The 17,720-nt window shown below is 36.3% G+C and overlaps 1 protein-coding gene across 8 annotated transcripts in view; it reads left to right on the forward strand.

Moving 5' to 3' along the window:
- PRMT3 (protein arginine methyltransferase 3) overlaps positions 1-17,720 on the forward strand; it is a 135,402-nt gene that overhangs the window by 42,967 nt on the left and 74,715 nt on the right. For all 8 annotated transcript variants that reach the window (XM_019948377.3, XM_033862634.2, XM_019948375.3 and 5 more), the window contains one exon: positions 7,805-7,904. In XM_019948377.3, the coding sequence (XP_019803936.1) occupies positions 7,805-7,904 (100 nt within the window). The remainder of the gene's footprint in view (positions 1-7,804; positions 7,905-17,720) is intronic.

Genomic DNA, 17,720 nt, shown 5'->3' on the forward strand with positions numbered 1-17,720 from the left:
CTTTTTAATGGCTGATTAGTATTCCATTGTGTGTGTGCGTGTGTGTGTGTGTGTGTGTGTGTGTGTGTGTGTGTATCATATCGTCTTACTCCAGTCATCTGTTGCTGGGCACTTGCGTTGCTTCCATGTCTTAGCTGTTGTATATGGTGCTGCTGTGAGCACTGTGGTGAATGTATCTTTTTGAATTAGTGTTTCTGTTTTATCTGGATATATACCCAGGAATGGAATTGCTGGATCATGTGGTATTTCTGTTTTTAGTTTTTTAAGGAACCTCCATACTGTTTTCCATAGTACCTGCACCAATTTACATTCCCAGTAGCAGTGTAGGAGAGTTCCCTTTTCTCCACATCCTCTGCAGCATTTATTATTTATAGACTTTTTAATGATGGCCATTCTGACTGGTGTAAGGTGGTACTTCATTGTAGTTTTGATTTGCATTTCTCTAATAACTAGTGATGTTGAGCATCTTTTCATGTGCCTGTTGACCATCTGTATGTCTTCTTTGGAGAAATGTCTACTTAGGTCTTCTGCCCATTTTTTCATCGAGATGTTTGTTTTTTTGTTATTGAGTATTATGAGCTGTTTGTATATTTTGGAAATTAAGCCCTTGTCAGTTGCATCATTTACAAATATTTTCTCCCAGTCTGTAGGTTGTCTTTTTGTTTTGTTTTGTTTATGGTTTCCTTTGCTGTACAGAGTTTGATTAGGTCCCATTTGTTGATTTTTGCTTTAATTTTTATTGCCTTGGGAGACTGACCTAAGAAAATACTGTTACAATTTACCTCAGAGACTGTTTGCCTATGTTCTCTTCTAGGAGTTTTATGGTATCATGTCTTATATTTGAGTCTTTAAGCCATTTTGAGTTTATTTTTGTGTATGGTGTGAGGGGTTTACATGCGGCTGTCCAGCTTTCCCACCACCACTTGCAGAAGAGACTGTCTTTTCTCTACTGTATATTCTTGCCTCCTAGGTCGAAGATTAATTGACTGTAGGTGGTGGTTTATTTTCGGGCTCTCTTTTCTGTTCCATTGATCCATATGTCTGTTTTTATGCCAATATCATGCTCTTTTTTTTTTTTTTTTTTTTTTTTTTTGCAGTACACGGGCCTCTCACTGCTGTGGCCTCTCCTGTTGCAGAGCATAGGCTCCGAACACGGAGGCTCAGCGGCCATGGCTCACCAGCCCAGCCGCTCCGCGGCATGTGGGATCTTCCCGGACTGGGGCACGAACCTGTGCCCCCTGCATCAGCAGGTGGACCTTCAACCACTGTGCCACCAGGGAAGCCCCATACCATGCTCTTTTGATTCATGTAGCTTTATAGTATTGTCTGAACTTTGAGAGGGTTATGCTTTCAGCTTTGTTTTTTTTCCTCAGGATTACTTTGGCAATTCTGGGTCTTTTGTGGTTCCATATAAATTGTAGGATTATTTGTTCTAGTTCTTTGAAAAATGTCATAGCTAATTTGATAGGGATCACATTCAATCTGTAGCTTGCTTTGGGTAGTATGGCCATTTTAACAATATTAATTCTTCCAGTCCAAGAACATGGGATATCTATCTGTTTCTTTAAATCATCTTCAGTTTCCTTTACCAGTGTTTTATAGTTCTCAGTGTATAAGTCTTTCACCTCCTTGGTCAGGTTTATTCCTAAGTATTTTTTTTTAAATGCAATTTTAAAAGGGATTTTTTTTTTTTTTTACTTTCCTTTCTGATATTTCATTTTTAGTGTAAAGAAATGCAACAGATTTCTGTATGTTACCCTTGTATCCTGCTACCTTGCTGAATTTGTTTATCAGTTCTAGTAGTTTTTGTGTGGAGGCTTTAGGTTTTTCTATATAAAGTATCATATCATCTGCATGTAATGACAATTTTATCTCTTCCCTTCCAATTTGGATACCTTTTATTTCTTTTTCTTGTCTGATTGCTGTGGCTAGGACTTCCAATACTATGTTGAATAGAAGCAGTGAGGGTGGTCATTCTTGTCTTCTTCCTGAATTTAGTGGGAAGGCTTTCAGCTTTTCACCATTTGGTTTGTTGAAAATTTTTGCATGTATATTCGTCAAAGATATTGGCCTCTACTATATGTGTGTGTGTGTGTATTTTCTTTTGTTTTTTGTAGTGTCTTTGTCTGCTTTTGGTATCAGTGTGATGATGGTGGCTTCATAGAATGACTTTGGAGGTGTTCCCTCCTCTTCAGTCTTTTGGAATAGTTTGAGAAGGATTGGTATATGTTCTTCTTTGTATGTTTGGTAAAGTTCCTCAGTGAAGCCATGTGGTCCTGGACTTCTGTTTGCAGGGAGTTTTTTTATTACAGATTCTATTTCACTTCTAGTGATTGTTCAGTTCAAATTATCTGTTTCTTCTTGATTAAATTTTAGTGGGCTGTATGTTTCTAGAAACTTGTCCATTTCTTCTAAGTTGTCCAATTTATTGGCATATAATTGTTCATAGTACTGAATACATAATTAATATGAAAAATTGTATTTCTGTAAAGAACATGAAACACACACTGAAAATTAAAGTATATCAAAGTGTATTGTTAATATTTCTAACCTCCTTCCAGACAATGCAAGGACGTTAAGTCACTTTTTTTTTTTTTTTTTTTTTGCGGTACTCGGGCCTCTCACTGCTGTGGCCTCTCCTGCTGCGGAGCACAGGCTCCGGACGCTCAGGCTCAGCGGCCATGGCTCACGGGCCCAGCTGCTCCACGGCATGTGGGATCCTCCTGGACCGGGGCACGAACCCGTTTCCCCTGCATCGGCAGGCAGACTCTCAACCACTGCGCCACCAGGGAAGCCCATTAAGTCACTTTTAATGGAAAATTCATCCAAGGGATGAATATCCCCCAATAGATGCTGTGCATGAACTACCAGTCAGCTGTTTTAACAACTTCTTCCCCGTTTTATCCTCTGACATTGGTCAGTATTTCCTTGCCATGTATTTCTCTGGTATCTTTACTCTTACAACATTTTCTACAATGATTTCTGCAAAGAAAAAACCTGTGAAGACCCTAATGACTACCAGGATTTGAACCATTCTTTACAAAGCTTATTAATAACTCAGTAGAAATGTTATCTAATTTCTCTTTTTCACATCATATTTCGAAAGCTATCTAAACTCCCCTCTCAGTGAGCTGGTTTTTGTTTCCTCCCTCTGTCTTTTCTCCTGTTGATGCCCCCTTTCTTTTGTATGTCAAAAACATCATGCAGTACTATTCTTGGTAACTGAACAAAGTAATCAGATACTGCCTCCTGAATATTCTCTTGGCTTCCCAATAACAAGATTACATAAAGTGCTCAAGAAGGAGGAGTTGCTGATTTCCACATCTGTTCTTATCTTTGCCAATAGCATTAAATTATATTGTTATCATAAAGCCAGTCTAAGTTGACTTGCATGCATAACATGCCTACTGTTTTAGAGAACTGTTCTGCTTGAGGGTTGGGGTGATGACAGGGGATTACCTCTCTTGAGATAGATAAACTGCAGCCCTGCTCTTACTCACTGTAGTAGTTTAGTTGTTGTATCACCTGGAAGCATCTGTTCACAGCCTCTTAGGGATCTATCATCGACCCAAGTAATCCTTTCTACTCAGTTGTATGTAAAATAAGTGATAGTATCCTCCTGATTGTTTATCCATGCCAGTAATGATTTCACCAGCATTTTCTCGGATGTCTCTCAAAAATGTCCTCTTTCACAAAATATTCTCAGCACTCAGTCCTCTGACCATGTCCTCCTCCGTTTGTATCGTCTTTGGGGGTAACCCCAAGCTTTAAGTTCATTACTTTCTTAGTGGATACCTCATCTTCCCAGGCAGCCATATAAGCATAAGAAGGCCTTCCAGTGAGAGGAAAAACTGTTCTTCTGGTCCTTTCTCTTGCCATCATTTCTTCTCTGAAAAGAGTGGCATTTTTTCAGAAATGCTAGTAACTGCCAGATAGTGTAATTTTTTACTATCTTCCTCTCTGCCTGCTGCTGCCTGTCAGGCCAGTAGCTACTTTCTCTGAATCTCAGTTTTGCCACTTCACACCAAGGATGAGTAGGCAGCTATCCCAGGATTAGATCCTCCTCTTATTTTTCAGTCTCCTCCTTTTTCTGGCTAAAAAGTGCCTCAGCCTTTTTGATTCATGGATCTGTATGAGTCCTCCTCACAGCACTACTCTGAGATAAAATATTTTCAAATCAGATACACAGAAACCTGATTACCCAGGATTACCCAGAGAGATTATCCAGTATTAAGCTTTATTAATAATTTCAATGATACAGGCAATCAAGAGACTCAGAAAAAGCAGGGAGCAATCTGGTACATAGAGCAGGACTTCTTACTGTGGAAGTTAATAACCTGTGCACCTTTCTTAGAGGCCTGTCTACTCTAGGCCAGAGTGTGCATATCTAATACAGGGAAGGGAAGAATAAAGAAGTTGCTTTTCATGTCCCAGACTTCTCCCTGATTAGTCTGGACCTCTTAACTGCCCGTATTTTTGAAATTATTTGTGAAGCCTGACACTGGGTAAAATCTCTGGCTTATGTGAGTCAGATTTGACAGTCTGATCCTTATTCACTCACCGAGATATGTCCATTCTCTTTTCTCATTACTTCCTATTGGGACATAGAAATGCTGTTTTGTTTACATATTGTCTGAGAGCTGATCCTAAAATTCATATGGAAAACACAAATGACCTGGAATATCCAAAAGAATTTTAAAAGAAGAATAAAGTTAAAGGACATACACTGTCAGACTTCATGACTTGATTTAAAGCTATAAAAATCAAGAAACTGTTGTATTAGCATTAGGATATGCATCTAAATCTTGGGGCAGAATTGGAAGTTCAGAAATAAGCTTACACATTATGTTTAATTGATTTTTGACAACGATTCTGAAGTAATTCCATGGGTTGGTAATACTTTTTCTTCAACAAAGTTGAAACTATCACTTGTGATAGTTTTTCCAGCAAAGTTTTTTCATTATATATGAAAATAATGATCATGATGCTATATTGGAAAAAATAACTTAAAATGGAAACTAAAAAAAATTTAGAAGAAAACATAGGTGAAAATATTTGATGTAGGCAAAGATTTCTTAGATATGTCACCAAAAGCATGAACCTCAAAAGAAAAATATGATAAATTGGTTTTTATCAAAATTAAAAACTTTAGCTCTTCAAACATATCATTAAAAAAATGAAAAAGCCACAGGATGGAAGAAAATATTCACTGTACTTAAATCCATCAGGGTTTTTATCCAGAAGATGTAAAGAACTCTTAAAATTCAATAATAAGACAACTGAGCCAATTTTTTAAATGGGCAAAAAATTTGAACAAAAGATGATAGGGGAATATGGCCAGTAAGCATATGGAAAAAATACTTGGTCATTAGGAAAATGCAACTTTTAACCATGATGAGATCTTAACACCCAGTTAAAATTTAAAAGATCAGCAATACTAAGATGACTAGGTTGTGAAGCTATAGAGAAAACCATAATTCAAAAAGACACATACACCCCAGTGTTCATTGCAGCACTATTTACAATAGCCAGATCATGGAAGCAACCTAAATGCCCATCGACAGATGAATGGATAAAGAAGATGTGGTACATATATACAGTGGAATATTACTCAGCCCTAAAAAGGAACGAAATTGGGTCATTTGTAGAGACGTGGATGGATCTAGAGACTGTTGTACAGAGTGAAGTAAGTCAGAAAGAGAAAAACAAATATCGTATATTAACGCATATATGTGGAACCTAGAAAAATGGTACAGATGAACCTTTTTGCAGGGCAGAAATTGAGACACAGGTGTAGAAAACAAACGTATGGACACCAAGCGGGGAAAGCAGCGGGGGGGTGGGGGTGGGGGGGTGTGCTGAATTGGGCGATTGGGATTGACACGTACACACTGATGTGTATAAGATTGATGACTAATAAGAACCTGCTGTATAAAAAAATAAAATAAAATTCAAAAATTTAAAAAGGAATGCTCATATATTGCTTGTTGGAATGTATAATTGTATATGAACTTTGTAAAACAAAATCGCAGTTTCCTAAAAAGTTCTATCACTTCCATTTAACAGAGCAGTTCTTGTACATAAATGTTAATAGCAGCTTTATTCATTATAGTACAAAGCTGGAATAATCCAGAATTCCATCCCCAGGTGTGTGGGTGAACAAAAGTGTTTTATTCATACAGTGGAATACTACTCAACAATACCTAGGAATGGAACTACTGATATACAGAAACATATGCATGAATCTAAAAAGTATGCTTTTTGAAAGAAACCAGACACAAAGGGGTACATTCAGTATGATTACATTTATGTAAAACTCTACAAAATAACAAACTTTAAAAAAAAATAAATTTATTTATTTATGGCTGCCGTTGGGTCTTTGTTGCAGTGCGTGGGCTTTCTGTAGTTGCGGCGAGTGGGGGCTACTCTTTGTTGCAGTGCGTGGGCTTCTCACTGAGGTGGCTTCTCTTGTGGAGCACGGGCTCTAGGCACGCGGGCTTCAGTAGTTGTGGCTCGTGGGCTCAGTAGTTGTGGCTCGTGGGCTCTAGAGCTCAGTCTCAGTAGTCGTGGTACACAGGCTTAGTTGCTCCGCGGCATGTGGGATCTTCCCAGACCAGGGCTCAAACCCATGTCCCCTGCATTGGCAGGCAGATTCTTAACCACTGCGCCACCAGGGAGGTCCCCAAAATACAAATTTTAATATGTAGTAAAAGAAAGAAATCAGTGCTTGCCTGTGGATGGGAGGATTTTCTGGAAGGAGCACTAATGAATCTTCGTAAGAAAATAGAAATGTCTGTATATTGATAGTGGTGGTGGTGGTCACCCAAGTATATCTGTTTTTTTTTTAATTCAACAAAATTTACCCTTAAAATGCATTTAATCTTACGTATATAATACCTCAGTGAAATTTGGGTGGAAAATCCCTCCTTTGTTAGCAGAAGAAATCCTTTATAATTCAGATGTACATCTTTTGAAGGTTGTGAGTTTATTTAATTAGATACAAGCTTAGTAGCTTGCTTTTAGCTTTTTGGAATTATCTCTTTAACTCTGTTGTTCATTTGAAATTGCAAAAGGAGGGGGTGAAAAATATGTGCTAATCTAGTGATCAAGCATGTAAAAATATCTAATGAATGGTATTGGACAAGGTTAAATTATTTATGATGGGAGGAGAATTTCAAGTTTTACACAGCATACGGTATTTTGTTATTCATGATAATACGTTACCATTATATAGGGCTTGAGGATGTGTACATAGCTTTCACAAATATTTCATCCTCATAATAGACTGTGAAGTAGTTAGGGAAGGTATCATCTTTCTGTTTTACACCTGAACACACAGGCTCAGTGAGATTGTTACATAATTTGGTGAAGATCACTTAGCTGACAAGTGCTAGAGGACCTGGAAATCAGTGTAAGAGCTCTGGCCCTAACTGTCTCTCCACTGTGACACACTACTTCCCTTTAAAATGTACTTTTGTTGTCTGGTCTGTCTCCACCTCTCCCTTTAAAAAAAAAAAGACCCATTAACTTTATTGACATGTATTTTGAATAGAATTCGGGTTTCTTTTCATGCTGTAGTTTTAAATGCTGGTTTAGTTGTATTATTGTATTAACCAGAAACATTCTGGGGGGTTCATGATGTGACCAAAAAGCAATTACAGTGCACAGAGAATAAATAAACTTTGAAAAAACATACCTTTGGGTTCCATAAACTAAAATGAACGGTTGCCAAGAAATTATGTAATTTGACTAGTTTTCAGAATCTGTTTAACATACTAATTTAATTCATTATGACAATTTTCAGACTAAATAAACTTGAAGATACTATTATGCTAATTAAAGGAAAAATCGAAGAAGTTCGTCTTCCTGTAGAAAAAGTGGACGTTATTATATCCGAGTGGATGGTAAGTGTTTGCAGAGAAAACTACTTTCATTAATTTTTAAAGAAGGCAATGAATAAAGTAGCAGGTTTTCTGCGTTTAATTATATTTGATAAATGGCAAAATGGTAGCATTATTTTAAAAACAGCTACAGTCTTTTTATGGTAGTTTATTCTGAAATGGCACTTCTTTTCTGGCCATTTATAATTTTTTAAAGAATAGGGTAAATTAGCCTTTTTGCTTTTAAAGTCATAATAAAGAATTATTATTTTTCTACTTTCTAGATTTGTAGAGGCCTAAATATGTTTTCCTAAAAGCCTACAAGGACTAGTTAAGGATTTCCTAAGACTGTTTATGTCAGAATAATGTGATGTTGCCACTGTTGTTGTCATACTTAATATCCTATCTTTCTGATCTGTTAGGTCATGTAATCCGTGTCCTTTATCACATAAAATATAATTTATTGGCATTATTAAGATAATAAAATTAAGGTACAATATATAGCTTTATAATTTGCTTTTGAAACCACAGATCAAGACTATTTATTTTAAAGAGTCTGTAAAGTAAAACTAATGGTATTGTCAACTGATTTAACTCACTGATACGCCACTTCAATTAAGACAAGTATATATTATTTCCAGATATACGAAGATTTTTTTTTTAACCATTTGGAAGTTGTTAAGCTTTTTTTAAAAAGAAGTATTTGATAACATGTATTTTCATTAAATGAATTTATCAGAACTTCTCAAAAAGAATGAGTTTTGCTTTACAATTTTCTATAAATTTTGAATAAACATAGAAAATAATAATTCTAGCAAAATTGCACTGACTTCAGGGAGCTTTTGAAATGTTCAGTTTTAATGTAGTGGTTTTAATTTAGAGCCAGTGACAGTCACTGTTGTTGGCAGTTACTATTTTGCATGTGAAACAGTGTGTTGATTTTTTCATGCTAGGCTTGACTTTTAACAATTCTTGATCACAATATCATTATTCTTCTTATGCCAAATAATTTGTATCAGCACCCTGATTTCCCTTATGAATTGAGTGAGAAGGAATGAATTTAGTATAATTAAAAATTCAGCATCTTTTTAAAGACTACAAAAAGGTGTTTTGGAGAAAGTACATTTGAGGCACCTGCTTGGCAACAACTTTAAGTAGTTTATACTAAATATTGGCTGACATAATCCTCATTTCTCTAGGGACCATTTTATTTTTCTTGGAAAATGCATCTTTAAAATTAACCCGAATTACACTTGAAGCAAACTAAAAGATAGACTTCACTAAACTTGCTGTCACCTCAGTTAACTAGCTGGGTAGTTCTTGCCCTGCCTAGCAGACTTATCCTTCTGGGTAGTGATGTTCTAGGAATTTTCATTTCAGAACTTGAAATGTGGTCTAGAAATATTAATATGCAATTGAAATCTTAGAGCCAGTTGGTATAATAATAAATGATAACTTAGCTAGTTTGAGTGAAATTATGAGATTGTTACAATTATGATGTGAACTTTACTGGAAGGTATGCTGGTCTTGGGCTTATTTTGCCCTCAGATCCATTTGACATCCTTCTTTTTTCTTCTGTCTGATTGGAGAAGGGCTACCGCTGCAGGTGGCTTTTCCTAGGCTCCTGTGGCAGCCGACTTCTATTGGGTTTGGGGAATCTAATGGCAAACACTAATGGGAGATTTATGGAAGGGAGAAGACAGGGCATTTCTCTACTTCTCTTTTGTCTCTAGTGGTGTTGCTGACAGAAGCTGTTTCTTTTGTGGCTCCAATTCCCACTTGTCATAATTCCAGCATCCACTGTGCGATCCTAGCCCTGGGCTCTTGTAGCAGTGCTTTTTCGTTTTGTTCCTCTAACTCTTGTAGTTAGACTCTAATTGATGTAAAGGACACCTTTCATTTTGGAAGATTAGTCAGGCATGATCTCTGCCTTTATCGGGAAGGCAGTGTCAGAGAAACAATACTGAGTCACTGGAACCTGAGATGAAAGGGGTCAGTTGTTTGGAACCAAGGTGCTTTCAGAAACCCTTCAGTAAGGGAAACAAATATGTGTGTCCAGGAAGTGGTAACTAAGAACTTTCTTTCTTCCTCTTCACAAAGGTATAACTTAAGAGTGTGCATTATCTTACTATCTGCCTTTTCCTTGTAAGCATCAATGAGGTTGGAGTCTAGCAGATTGTGTTAAACGTGTTAGGTGGAGCATTAGACACTGTAATTTATGACAGTTACCGAATCATCTTTGTGGCTTGGCAGTATCATTTATAGTATCTTCTATAAGTAAGTCCCCTCCTAACTTTGGTACTTCTACTCGGATTTCTGAGCTGAGAAGCTGGAAAATTCTAATTACATAATTAAACAAGGAGAAGGTATGCTTCCTAAAATATATTCAAGATTTTTTTCAGATATTCCTACTTTGGCTTAAACAATGGGCAAGTGGCAAACAACTGACTATTCTAAATTTATTTTAAAGCCACATTTTCATGAAGCAGCATTTAAAATTAAAATACCTTGCATAGAATCCTCTGTCTTTGATTTTTTTTTTTTTACATCAGTCAGGATGCAAAAATCTAGAATAATCCAAGTTCAAGCTATAGCATAGACTTTTTTCTCTTTTTAAAAGTATTTTCAACAAGGAAGGGCCGAAAAAAGAAAATACCCTGCAGTATTGAACACAGATGTTTAATGGACGTGTAATCCAGTATAGCAATGTAGGCATCATATATTGCAGAGACGTACATCTGTTTTCTTCTACTATGGTCCACTAACTGATCCATGGCTTAATCTAGATATGTTTTTTGTCTACAGCTGTTCATGAACTTTGCTTTTATTTTGGAAGATGTTCTTAGAAAAGAATGTAATTTTAAAAGCCAAATCATTGCTGTTAGCATGTCAATTTAATAAACTATCACTTTTCTCTTAGATTTATGCATTTCTACATTTAGATTTGCATTTAATTTTACATTTTCATTTTTATTGAATGAAATTTCTATTTGATAAAATTGTTATAATTTAAATAAAAAGAGTTTAATTTCTATAGGATGTTAATTTTCATGCCTATGAGTATCTGTTCTCATTTTTTACATTTTACTTACCAACAGAACCATTCTTTATGACTTCCCATTTCTGATCACCTAATAAAACTTCAAAGTAAGCATCCCTAATTCTTGTCCTGTGAGCCAGTAAAGCCAGACTGACTCATTTGATGTTGCTCTTTTCTGTCTAAGTTTTCAGCATGACCTCCTTACAAATAGATACATAAGATCCTGGAATTGCATGATACAACTGCCAGAGGTGATTCTTGTTTGGACATGTTATTTTCTGTCATCAGGACCATCAGGAAAATTATACATTAGGTGAATTTACATTGTCCTTATCACTTATAATATACATTCAGGTTGTCTAAAGTCCTTTGTAATTTTTCTGTCTAGGCTTGCTCTTCACAGAAGTGACCTAAAATTTTGTCACCTTTCCCATCCCATTTTCACTAACACAAGTGTGTCTGTATAGTGCATGCATGCACCGGCCCACACCCACAATGATGGGGTATTCTTTGTTCATATTTAATATTCTTTATTGTTTGTAAATAGTTTTTCAGGATTTTATAGCTTTTATCACTTAGAAACATGACTTGTGATTTGGTTTATCAACAGTCCAGAAACTGGGCCATGAAGCCTGTCATAGGTCACATTTTCAACTGGTGCGTGTTGAAATGTCTTTGTTGGTTTTAGTTTGGTCTGGCAGTGAAACCATGCCATTTCAGACAACTGCCACAAGGATTAGGTGGCCTTTCCCGGTCTTTCTTGCCTTAAATGATATAATAATAATTATGTAAGTAGTTCAGTAAATTAGATAAGTTGAATTAATCTTAGAGTTAGGGAAAGTATAGGAGATTAATTAACAACACAAATTTTCGGTTGTACAGGTGTGTTTTTGCCTTTCCTGTCCATAGCTTATGACCTAAATTTAAGGATTTTTTTAAACTCTTCTATTTTTCCTCTTTTATATTTATTACTCTTAAAATTTTAAGCAAAATAAAACTGTACATGTCTAGTATGTATTGTTTTGTCTATTTAAAAGTAGACATCATCTCATATGTCCAGTGGTTCAAGATAAGGAAATGTAAGACATAACTTTCCCTCAACTCTATACCTCTTGCCATTTTTTTTCTTGCTTTTCTTATTTTTCTGTTGGTCCGTCAGAGTAAAAGACATCTTTTTACTGCCAGATTTTTGGTATATTTTTTAAACTCAATAAATAATAATCAATAACAGGGACTTTCCTGGCGGTCCAGTGGTAAAGAGTCCACCTTTCAATGCTGGGGACACGGGTTCGATCCCTGGTCAGGGAACTGAGATCCCACATGCCGCGGGGCAACTAAGCCCACGTGCCACAACTACTGAGCTCATGTGCCTCAACTAGAGAGTCTGCGTGCCTCAAACTACAGAGCCCACGTGCCCTGGAGCCCACGTGCCCTGGAGCCTGCGTGCCACAACTAGAGAAGAGAAAACCCGCACACCACAACTAGAGAGAAGCCCCCGCACACCGCAACGAAAGATCCCGCGTGCCACAACTAAGACCCAATGCAGCCAAAAATAAAATAAAATAAATAAATAATAAATCTTTAAAAATATAATAGTGAAAAATAACAAAGGTTAAAAATCAAAAATACAGTGTTACGTAAAATTAACTGAAAAAAATGTTCCTTTGATAACAAAGATTACTGTTGTTTTAAAGTCTTTTGTTTCTATTTCTAAAGTCACGTTATTATTAGTGTGTTTTTGGCAGAAATAGTTTGCCCCTTAATGGAAGATACTGATGATTAGTGAGAGCAAAATATGTGTTAGCAAACTGCCTTATTTCTTTTAGTGTGTTTTACCTTCCCTGTCTGGCAAACTGCTAGTAGTTCTGGAAGACTCATCTCAGACATCTCCTCCCTTATGCAGCTTTCCCTTTTTGCCCCTTGATCACATATAGAATCTCTTTTCTCCTTTCTTTTGCGGTTTAGTTTAAGCTTCTATTATACACTTTTACAGTGTATTAGAATTAATTGTTCATGTACCTTTTTCGATTCTCTTAAGACTGGGAACCAGGATTTACTTGGTATGGTCATATTCTGTGAAAGGGATCAGCATTAGTAAATGATGGGGGAATATACATCATAAGAGAAATTTCCCAGATAGAAACTCACTGGCCACATACACGATCTTATTTATAATTTTCTGTACATCACAGGAAGGCAAGGATGTAGCATGTGACAGAGTTAAGAATATTGCTCCAGAGTCAGACCACCTGAATTCTTGGCCCTGTTTTGCCGCACCTAGGTTTGTTACTTTGGGCATGTTACTGAACCTCTCTGTGAGTCAGTTTCCTTTTCTATAAAATGATGATAACAGTAGTACCCACTTCACCAGGTTTTTGTGAGGATTAAATGGAATTAATACCTGTAAATGTCATAAAACATTCTGGCACATAATAAGACCTCAGTAATTAGCCATTCAGTTTTGAAAGTTACACAAACTTTTAAGCAATCTGTAACTAGTGCGTGAGCTGCTTGAGTAGGTTATGCAATAAATAAAAGTTGGGAATGGTAATATACATGAAGTAAAGAATATTAATACTTGAGGGAAGAACATTCTTGGGGCTTCTGCCTTGGCTTATTAGCCCTTTGTAAGAGCAAAAGGTCCTCTGTTTCCATGGCTAGCATTTACTAATTGACTCTGCCTATGATGAGTGCAAAGAAGTATGATAATCAGCTGAGGGATGTGGATTACTGGGGTTAGGGATATTTTTGATATTTTTCTTAATATGAATTAAAATGTATTATATGTATGTTTCAAGAAAAAGTCTCAGTTTGCTGCTCTGTAAACAAATTTTAGGTAGTACTGATAATACCTAATTATTTTACATAAAATATAAAATGCATATTCAGTAGGACTTTTTTGAGTACTCCAAATATTAACAGAGAGATAGTTACTGTATTTGAACACTGAAAGGAAAATTGTGGTTTATAAGCATGATTTTTTCACAGATGTGCTGACATCTGAATTAAGAATAAAATGAAAACAAAGACAGTAAAAATGTAATTAAGAACAGGCCTCTTGGGCTTCCATGGTGGGCACAGTGGTTAAGAATCTGCCTGCCAAAGCTGGGGACACGGGTTTGAGCCCTGGTCCGGGAAAATGCCACATGCCTTCTAACAGCTAAGCCCGTGTGCCACAACTACTGAGCCTGCGCTCTAGAGCCCGCGAGCCACAACTACGGAAGCCCACGCGCGTAGAGCCTGTGCTCTGCAACAAGAAGAGCCACTGCAATGAGAAGCCCACGCACTGCAATGAAGAGTAGCCCCTGCTCGCTGCAGCTAGAGGAAGCCCGCGCACAGCAACAAAGATGCAACGCAGCCAAAAATAAAATAAATTAAAACAAATAAATTTATCAAAAAAAAAATAGGCCTCTTATGTATGATTATTTCAGTTTTATAATCTTTACATTTGTTCTTAGCTGCACTCTTAACCACTCCCCATCCTCCCCTTTATTTAATCTTAATGTTTGTTTAAATTAAAATTCACATGACACTCTGCAGCCATTTTATTTCTTACTCTAGAGAGGAGACCGTTTTGTAATAGTGGGATCTTGGTAGCTGTAGGGAAAATTTAACCCTTTGAGAAATTGTTTAAGTGGATCTCAGGCTATTTTATATTGCAGGTATGTTAGAAAAGTATAGTAATATGTATCATATTCAAATATATGCTGTTTTTTTTCTGTGCTTGAGACCAAATTTAAGTGAAAATGTTTAGTCCCTTAAGGAAAGTTGTTTATGTTGAAGCAGTTATGTGTTGTGGGTAACTTTTTGCTTTTGAAACATAATATTTTAGATGTTTTATATCTCTTTCATCACATTTCTGGAAGTTGCATTTGCTAAGAGATTCAGTGCATCATATGTGATTGATTCAATTGGATTTATTTGCTTTTTGGCTCTCCATAATCCATGTTGCATTCCAGTTGTGCTTAATGTTTGCTCAATGAGTTGTCAATTATTCTAATTATGAAGATACAGGGCATAAGTTATTCAGGAGTGTGTATCAACTGTCCTTACAGAAACTTTTCACTATATTAGCCATAAAACATGAAATATTTGTTAATTTTTATTTCAAACTCAAAATTGTATAGCAATTAAAAATTTTTTTTTTCAGTAAAACTGTTTACCTCTACCTGGGAGTGAAAGTAAGCTCCTAAATTTTAACAGTTTGCATTCGCAGACAGATGGGCATTCATTACAAACTCGGATTGTTTCATGTAACTCAGTTGTCTCAGTCATAATTACTATAATAATTAGTATGAAGTGGTTCTACTTAAGAATTATCTTAGGACAGATATTTGATTCACAAGCCTTGAGTAATCATATGAATGCCACCAATTTGTAATAAATAATACCTGCTCCAGTGCTCCACAACCTGGATTTAGAGAACCCCCAATCATGTGTTTGAGAAATAACAAATTATATCTGTGTGAAGATTCAAGGGGGGCATTATTAGTATTTTTATGGAGTGGAATGCAAAATTCTTACAGATTTTTAAAGTAAAACACCTGCCTTCTTTTTTGAGCCCTTGCAGAGCTGATTTTAGTAAGGTACTCCCTAATTCCTTGGGAATTCCAATTCATTCTCTTTAACCATTAGAAATACTTTAAGGGACAAGTTTAAGAAGCCATGACTTACACTGCTTTTTGAAACTGATTTAAAGGACTTGATGGAGATAATTGTCCTCTTAGTTTTTCGTCCCTTTTAGCATAGATCTTTCATACTCTCTTTAATAGATCCTCCAAATTGGCAAAATTTAGGTGACAGGACTCTGAAGTAATTATTTATTTAGGTGAAATGAAAATTTTAGCTGGAGTTAACATTAAATGTTGATCTGTTCTTATTAACGACTTTCTTGACCTCTCAATACATTACTTGTTTTGAGTAAATTTTTCAATGGTGGGTATACATTGATTTGGTTGGCTCCATTTTCACTCTCTTTCCTCTATACCTTTTTAATACTAGAATATTTATTTGGAGATACCCAATGTAAAGTCAGGACTACAGCTTTGAAGTTGAATGAATGTGAGGTTAACTGACCTTTTCATGAATTCAGTCTTCAACCTTATTTTTATTAATTTGTGCTTCTGTCCAGTAAAAGGAAGAATAAACCCGAGGCTTAATCTGTTCCCTTAATGAAATTTCTGTTTCATTAAGAAATTAAATGTGATTTGTCTTGATCAGTTTTGCTAAGGGTTTATCATTTAATACGCTTTTCAAAGACCCCAAATTTTGGCTTTGTTGATTTTTTTCTATCATACATTTATTTTCTATTATTTATTTCTGACATTATTTCCCTCTACTCTTTTAGTTTGACTTGCTGCTTTTATTCTAGCTTCTTGAAATCGAAGCTTATTAGATCATTGATTTTCAGATTTTCATTTTCTAATATTTTGCATTTGAGGCTTATATTTCTAAGTAGTGATTTAAGTAATTTAAAAAAATAGTTCTAAGTGTTACTTTTTTTCTGAAATGCTGTTATTAAAAGAAAAACCAAACTACTGTCATATTTTAGAATTAATCTACCATTAAAAAAATAAAGGCACTGGTACTTCTTGTGTTAAGGCTTAACTAAGTGCTGTAAGGGACCCTCTTATTGCAGAACCACAAAACCCCTGAAGAATGTACATTTTATGTTTTTTTTTCTTATTATGGAAGTCAGTTTTGCTGTTATTTTCTCTTTTCTGGTTCAGTTGTGTTGTGACTATATATTTTTTATTTTATTTTTATTATTTTTTTTGCGGTACGCGGGCCTCTCACTGCTGTGGCCTCTCCCTTTGCGGAGCACAGGCTCCAGACGCGCAGGCTCAGCGGCCGTGGCTCACGGGCCCAGCCGCTCCGCGGCATGTGGGATCTTCCCAGACAAGGGCACGAACCCATGTCCCCTGCATCGGCAGGCGGACTCTCAACCACTAGCGCCACCAGGGAAGCCCGTGACTATATTTTTTAAAAGAGAAGGAACACAATTTTAAATAAATTTTATTTTATTAAATAAACATGAAACCAGAATATGATTTGCATCACTGGCAATCCACTAAGAGATTACAGAAACAGGAAGAAATCTCACCCTTTTATATAACCAAGCACATACAATGCATTGCATACATGTTCTCAAGATAAACAGTATTATTGACTGGTTTTAATTGCTAATTTTTGCTCATTTCTTTATGTAATTTGGGAGGGAATTTCTAGAGTGCAGTTATATAAATGTGTAAGAACTAACAGTTTTAAATGAGCTTATAGCTCATTTTGGCATTGTCTTCTATGAAATTTCTGTTCATTTATTTTGCTTATCATTGTATTTGGGATTTTTGTCTTTTTATTATTTTTCTGAAAGAGTTTCTTATTTATTCTAGTTACCAATGTGTTAGTAGGGCTATTCTTTTTTTTTTTTTTTTTTGCTGTACGCGGGCCTCTCACTGTTGTGGCCTCTCCTGTTGCGGAGGCTCCGGATGCGCAGGCTCAGCGGCCATGGCTCACGGGCCCAGCCACTCTGCGGCATGTGGGATCTTCCCGGATCGGGGCACGAACCCGTGTCCCCTGCATCGGCAGGCGGACTCTCGACCACTGCGCCACCAGGGAAGCCCTAGGGCTATTCTCATATCTTTTGCTTCTCCTTGTTTCTGGGCACATAGGAGAATTTATCTTTCTGTCTCCTTTGAAGTTAGAGGTGACCCTATGACTTGCCTGACTCCCTTAGTGATTATAATAAGCAGTGCTTCTTGCCAACCTGTAATACCAGAAATAAACCTTTTGTTTGTTTG

This window comes from Tursiops truncatus, chromosome 8 (genome assembly GCF_011762595.2).
Source record: "Tursiops truncatus isolate mTurTru1 chromosome 8, mTurTru1.mat.Y, whole genome shotgun sequence".
NCBI classification, from domain to species: domain Eukaryota; kingdom Metazoa; phylum Chordata; class Mammalia; order Artiodactyla; family Delphinidae; genus Tursiops; species Tursiops truncatus.